The 6,540-nt window shown below is 39.2% G+C and overlaps 1 protein-coding gene across 1 annotated transcript; it reads right to left on the reverse strand.

Annotated features, from left to right (window-relative positions):
• Positions 1 to 462: 462 nt before the first annotated feature.
• On the reverse strand, positions 463 to 771 carry LOC141513920 (small ribosomal subunit protein eS27-like). Its single transcript, XM_074224233.1, has one exon. The coding sequence runs from the start codon at positions 754 to 756 to the stop codon at positions 502 to 504; it is 255 nt and encodes an 84-aa protein (XP_074080334.1). The 5' UTR covers positions 757 to 771; the 3' UTR covers positions 463 to 501.
• Between the last annotated feature and the right edge of the window lie 5,769 nt (positions 772 to 6,540).

Raw genomic sequence — 6,540 nt, forward strand, 5'->3', positions numbered from 1 at the left:
TTCTATTCCAACTGAGATACACAAGTTGGGGGGTCCATTGCTCATCCAAAAACTGACTGAAATTCTTCCAGGTTATATGGCATGAAGAAGTTATGCCTCAAGAATTCAATGATGCCTCCATAGTCCATCTCTATAAAGGTAAAGGGAATAGATTATCTTGTAATAATCACGGGAGTATTTCTCTTTTTTAGTCATTGCTGATAAGATTCTTGCCAATGTCTCAATAAATTGATTCTTCACCTGGAAGATGGCCCCCTCCCTGAGAGCCAGTGTAGCTTCAGAAAGGGTCAAGGAACTTTCGATACGGTGTTTCCAGGAAAAATGCCAGGAAAAGAGTAGAGGTTTGGATACAAGGCCTTTGATGCCATTAGCCATGAGGATTTATGGAAAATAATGTCAAAATTTAGTTGCCTGGAGAAGTTCATCAGTATTATACATCAATTTTTTTTCTATCAAATTTCTTTTATTTTTTACAGTTCCTCATTCATCTTGATTCAGTTATTAGTGCTGCTTCCGTCTGAAGGAGCATCCTTCTGTAAGTCTTGCCTTTCCTCCAGTGGACTGACAGAGCACAGTGGAGCATCCAACACAGAGAACCACTGTCTGTGCGTAGCTGAAGACCATGGTGATTTTATAGCACCCGGGGCACTTTACGTCCATGAAATAGGAATTGGGGCTCTGCACGAGGCTTTTCTTCTTGTGCTTCCGCTTCTCCTCCTTGGGAGAGGGGTGCAGGAGGTCTTTGGCGAGAGGCATGTTGGCGCGGGGAGATCTTTACTGCCAGAAAGCTATTGTACATCAATTTTATGATGGCATGCATGTCCAGGTTCTGGATGGTAGATAATACTCTTGAGATTTCCCAGCCACCAATGGAGTAAAACAAGGGTGTATCCTTGTTCCCATACTTTTTAGCATGATGTTTTCAGCCATATTATCAAACACCTTCACTGAGGATGAACATGGCCTCAAGGTAAGCTACGACACCGATGGCAAATTCTTCAACTTGAAAAGGTTACAAGCCAAAATTAAAGTGGAGGGAGTGTTGGTACATTATCTTCTGTTTGCAGATGACTGTGCACTCAATGCAGCCTCTGAAGTTAGGATGCAGCAAAGTCTGGATTGATTCTCTGCTGCTTGTGCTAATTTTGGTCTAACAGTTAACACCTAGAAAACACAGGTGTTTCATTAGCCTTCAGCCAGTGCCATCCATATGTGGAACCATTGATTACAGCAAATGAAGAAGCTTTGAGTACTATGGACAGTGTCCTTTGGCGGTGCCCTTTCCAAGGAGGTACACATTGACAATGAGGTTGACACACAATATTTGGGAGGTGCTGAAAAGAAGTATGGAAGAAAAGAGGTATTACATTAGACTGACTACCAAACTGAAGGTCTACGAGCATTGTGCTAACCTGGACAGTTTCCCAGCACCTTGTCAGGAAACTGAATTACTTCCATTTCACTTGTCTTAGGAAGATTCTGAGGATCACCTAGCAGGAGAAGATATAAGACACTGAGGTCCTTTCTTGAGCTAAACTGCCTAGCATTCCAACATTACTACAGAGAGTACAACTATTATGGGCTAGACATGTTATTAGAATGTTAGATATACACTTGCCCAAAAAACTATTTTATGAAAAACTCATATAGGGTAAGTGCTCACAAGGGGCTCAGAGGAAATGATACTGAGACACACCCTGGAGGTCTCATTGGGATTGGTTGTACAACATGGGAGACACTGGCACAGGACTGCCCAGCATGGCATGCCCTCATCAGTGAGGGTGCTGCACTCTATTAGAAAGGCAGATTTGAAGCAGCTCAAAGGAAATGTGACATTGTAAATTTAGAGAACCCACCCCAAGTGTTTAGAGAACACCTCCTAGGTGTTCACATGGACTATTTGTGCCAGACCTGTGGTAGAGCATTGAAAGTTCGTATTGGTCTAATTCAACCACAGTAGGACACACTGTCATTTTTGGTCTTCTTCAATAATGAAGAACAAGAAGCAACCAACTAATATAAAAGTCCCCATTAGGCATCTTCCTCCCTTTGTCAAAATTCATTTCAGAGTTTTGAGTAATGAAGAACTGAGTTGCAAAAAAGTTAAATGGTTTGCCTGGGGTCACATTGCCTGGGTTCTCTAAATTTACATTACACATGCTAATAAATCTTCCTTGAATAACCCCCTCCCCATAATCTTGCGCTCCAGGTCCCTTTAGCATACATGTGCACACATAGACACACAGGTATATATATATATATATATACAGATTTATTATACATATATATATAAAATATTATAATATTATACTATATTACCTTATATTCATCTTATATTCAAATATTTACTAGTTTGACATAGGCATGTATCATCACTCCAGGAAGACTGTCGATTCTTTGAAGGCAAGAACCATTTTATAGTTGAGTCAAGTGAGATAGACAGAGGTTAAAAGACCTACTCAGGATCTGAGGTAGGATTTGAAGCAGTCTTCCTGACTCTAGGCCCAGCAGTCTATCAATACTTATTAAATATCTTATTAAATATTAAGTACTTATTAAGTATTAAGTACTAAGTAAACTTAGGTATTAAGTAATCTTATTAATAAGATTCTTATTAAGTATATTATTAAGCTTACTTTAAGGGAAAATTTCCTAACAGTCCCTATCTGAAGGTAGTAGACATTTCTTCAATAACTAATGATGTACAATACTGATGAACTCCAGGCAACCAAATTTTGACATTATTTTCTATAAATTCTCATGACTGATGGTATCAAAGGCCTTGTATTCAGACCTCTAATCTGTTCCTGGCATTTTTCCTGGAAACACCATTTTCTTTCTGCAAGAACAGACTGGCTAAGAGGGTGGACACTGCAAAAAGTTTCATCCTTGTTTTCCTCTGGCTTGAACTCAATAGTCCCTGAGTTCCCTTCCAACTCTAAGATTCCTTCCTCATTTGGGGGATTAACAAATATTTTCCATGGAATCACTGATCAGACTTTCTCCATTTTCCTGATTTTGCCTGAAAAGACACATGAAGGAAAACTACTCTGTACTCCTATGGACTGTGATAAATCTTGGAGGTTTATCAAGGAGTAAATACTTTATTATGATTTTGTGCATTTCTCAGTCTTTGTTGGTCTCCCAGAAAAGAGAAAGATGATGTGACCAAAAATTCACCAGCATATGGAACAAGCTCCCATTTTCTTTTAGAGACTCATGTAAGGGACTTGTCTTAGATGATGTCCTGAGGGCAAGAGGCTTTGAGGCTGCCAGGTCAGTTGATGGTCTGTTCTTTTACTCAGACATTTCCATGCTTTGCCACAGAGGGGGTGCACACTTTCACATGTGGTCATAGGTTCCAGAATTAGAAGTCTCTAAATGTAGGACCAGAGAATGGACAGGATTGGAGTTGTGTCCACCATGGGTATATTCCTGGCAAGCAGTAGATGCTGATGTTAGAGCCTAAGGGTCGGCAGCTACCCTACCTATCCTGAGGAAGAAGGTTAAAGATTGCATACTCTCAGAGAGGAATGGTAGAAGGTGACCCAGAGTAGAATAATAATAATGAGGAGGAGGAGGAGGAGGAGGAGGAGGAGGAGGAGGAGGAGGAGGAGGAGGAAGAAGATAATGATGATTGTACTTCATTTTCAAAGAAGGTCATGAACAACAAGGAAGTGATGCCATGGAAAACACATGAATTGGATTTGAGTGAGGGGGATGTTCTGCTAAGTCACCAGGCTCATAATAATAATAATAATAAATAATAATAATAATAATAAATAACAAACACTAGCAAACACTTTACTAATATTATCTCATTTGATTTTCATAACAACTCGGGGCTACTCAACTCAACATCTAACTCTAAATATTATTATCCATATTTTGCAAATGAGGAAAGTGAGGCAAACAGAGGGGAAATGACTTTCCCAGGAACACATCTCTGGGAAATGTTTGAGTCCATATTTCACCTCAGATTTGCCTGACTCTCTAGGCCCAATGTTCTGTTCACTGAGTGGTTTCTACCTCCACAAGCAGTAGAAGGTTCCAGGGAGAAAAAGCCTTCAAAGCCAGGCCTTAAAAGGAAATAGGCATTATAGTTCTGACTCTCAGGGTATTAAAAGGAGGTCTAGGTGCTGGGAAAGGAGTAGGATTTGGAGTCTGGGGTTCTTGTGTGGGACCCTCCTCAGTTCAGTAGGAATGGGACTTCACAATGAGTTATAGGGTGATTTCCCACTACAAAAATATAAGTTGTAGCAGAACTAAGCAGCCCTGTATGCTCAGAGTTAACAGACAGTTGAGGAATTATTTTTTTCTTAGATGCTTCACAATCCCATGCATATACAGCTTCCACATGTAGCAGTTGGTTCTATGGCAATAGTTTTGCAGAGAAGAAACCTCCAACCCAATCTACGAGGGCAGGGTTGGGGGTGGGGTATGGAACACTCCTCACATACACACCTATTATACCAGGTGCCTGAGGAAGAACTACTTTCATGGACTGCTTTAATACATTTTCCAATCTTTCGGTATGTAAATATCAAAGACTAGAGGCACATTTGCACAAAAAAGCAAGTGTATATATTATCGAGATTGCCCTAAAAATGTCCTTTGTCCATCAATGAATAAAAAGCATTATTTTTTCATAATGGAGATGACAGGTATCTTTGTGGACATTGGACTTAAATGAACATTACAAAGGCTGATATGAAAGCCTGGTCTAAATGTAATTCCTCAAATATATTTTAGATTGCTTAGATTTTTAAAATTCACATTCAAGACCCCCTGGCCTCTAGATTTGCCTGCAGCAACAAAAATAGGGCCAAGTAATTGCATCCTTATGATCAAAGGTCAGCCTCCTCAGACTAAAGGAAACCAAAGTGTGCCATATGCACTTTAATATGTCTGGAACACATTAATTAGGTCTCTAATAAATGCTTGATGAATGAATGAGTGGCAATAGTGGATAAGGGTTGAAGACCTGTAAGCAAGATGGTCCCCAAAACTAAGAAGCAAGATCAGTCAGTGTCTATTTTAGTGACAGAAATAAACACAAATCCCACTCCTTGCTTGGAATTAGCCAGCTGTCTGAGTCCAATACCTCTAAAGACAGCAGTCTAAGGGAATGAGGCGTGGACAATGGAGTAAGGTTCAAGCAAGCAGTAGTTTGCCGAGCCTCTAAGAATTCATATTATCAGAATGCTGCTTATTTTGCTTAATTTATTAACTTTTTATAGGTGAGACAAAGCAGTAAATAAGAGTTCACACAGTTGATAACAAAGACAGGATCCAAAGAGATTTCTACAAAGTAGAACAATAATGAAGTTCAATAAGGAGAAAGGTTATATCCTTGGGTTTCTGATTTTGTTTCATGTTTTTTACTAACTTCACAATGACATGTTGGAGGCAAGTACTAGAAAACAGCTCCCTGTGAAAAAAGTTTAATAAATGGGCCACATGCTTAAAATGAGTCAGCTGCCACTTGATCAATGAAAAAAGCTAATATCGTACTCAGCTGCATCTAAGTGATCCATGGTGTCCACATCTAGGGATAAAATAATCTTATTATAGTTTGTCACGGTCGCACCACTTCTAGAAAATGGTGTTTGTTCTTGGGTGCCATATTTAGTGAAGACGTTGGCAAGCTGAAGCAAAGAACACATTGTCCTCCTAGCTGTTCCATGAACAAGATACTCTATCCCTTGTTCTGGACATTCTTCCTGCCCGTGTCTCCTTGCCTGGAATGTTCTCCCTCCTCTGCTCCAACTGCTGTCCTCCTTGGCTTCTCTTAATTCCCAACTAAAATTCCATCTTCTACAGAAAGTCTTCCTTAATCCTTCATAATTTCAGTGCCAGTCCTCTATTAATTATTTCCTATTTCCTATTTATTATATATATAGAGAGAGTTGCTTTATATATATATATATATGTATGTATATATATATGTATATACATATAACTTGTTTGCATATTGTCTCTCCTTTTAGAGAGTAAACTCCTGGAAGGCAGGGACTGTCTTTTGCTTCTCTTTGCATCTCCATTTCATAGCATAGAATCTAGCACTTAGTAAGTCTTTATTGATTATGTTCCCCCAGTAGAAGTTAAGTTCCTTGAAGTCAATGACTGATTTTGTTTGTTATTTTATCCCCAGTCCCTTACATACAGTGGGAACTTAATTAAATGCTTATCAGATTGGACTGGAACAAGATCAGAATGATGAGGAAAGTGGAAACCTTGCCATACAAGGGTGAGTTGAAGGAAATGGGCATAGTCCTTACAAAAAGATTTAGGAAAAACATGATAGTGTTTTCAAATATTTGTAGAAGAGCAACTTAATTGCAAAGGCAGAACAAGCAGTTAGAAATTTCAGAGTGTCAGATTTAGGTTGGACATAGGGATAAACCACTTAGTAATTAGATTATTGATTATCTTATTGATTAACTTGTAGGAGAAGAAAGCACAGGTCAGGGACTGGAGGGTGTAGTGAAGTCATTGAGAGGATGATCCTCAGAACAATATTCGTTACATGTCCTGTTG

This window comes from Macrotis lagotis, chromosome 1 (genome assembly GCF_037893015.1).
Source record: "Macrotis lagotis isolate mMagLag1 chromosome 1, bilby.v1.9.chrom.fasta, whole genome shotgun sequence".
Lineage (NCBI taxonomy): Eukaryota > Metazoa > Chordata > Mammalia > Peramelemorphia > Peramelidae > Macrotis > Macrotis lagotis.

Bases quoted from the DNA above. Each gene is read 5' to 3' on its own strand.
- LOC141513920 (XM_074224233.1), bottom strand. From the start codon at position 756: ATGCCTCTCGCCAAAGACCTCCTGCACCCCTCTCCCAAGGAGGAGAAG.